Source organism: Antrostomus carolinensis, unplaced genomic scaffold, assembly GCF_000700745.2.
Source record: "Antrostomus carolinensis isolate BGI_N321 unplaced genomic scaffold, ASM70074v2 scaffold35905, whole genome shotgun sequence".
Classification (NCBI taxonomy): domain Eukaryota; kingdom Metazoa; phylum Chordata; class Aves; order Caprimulgiformes; family Caprimulgidae; genus Antrostomus; species Antrostomus carolinensis.
In genome coordinates, this window is record NW_010314911.1 from 353 (window position 1) to 611 (window position 259).

Here is a 259-nt window from a genome sequence, read left to right on the forward strand (position 1 = left end):
CCGCCCCCAGCCTCCAGTTTGACATCATGAAGAATGGCCAGTCCATCGCCTCCTTCTTCCAGTACTACGGGAACTGGCCCAAACCCACCTCTCTCTCAGGGGGGGCCCTGGTCCGCCTAGAGCCTGAGGATGAGGTGTGGGTGCAAGTGGGCGTGGGGGACTACATCGGCTTTTATGCCAGCGTCAAGACAGACAGCACCTTCACCGGCTTCCTTGTCTACTCCTACTGGCAAAACTCCGCCGTCTTCGCCTAAGCCTG

At 59.5% G+C, this 259-nt stretch overlaps 1 protein-coding gene across 1 annotated transcript in view; it reads left to right on the top strand.

The window, feature by feature from the left end:
* Positions 1–254, top strand: part of C1QTNF5 (C1q and TNF related 5) — a gene marked incomplete at its 5' end in the record, with an annotated part of 538 nt that extends 284 nt beyond the window's left edge. The window contains one exon of the mRNA XM_029084914.1: positions 1–254. This exon is cut by the window's left edge and continues 73 nt beyond it. Coding sequence (XP_028940747.1) covers positions 1–254 — 254 coding nt within the window.
* Positions 255–259: the final 5 nt, after the last annotated feature.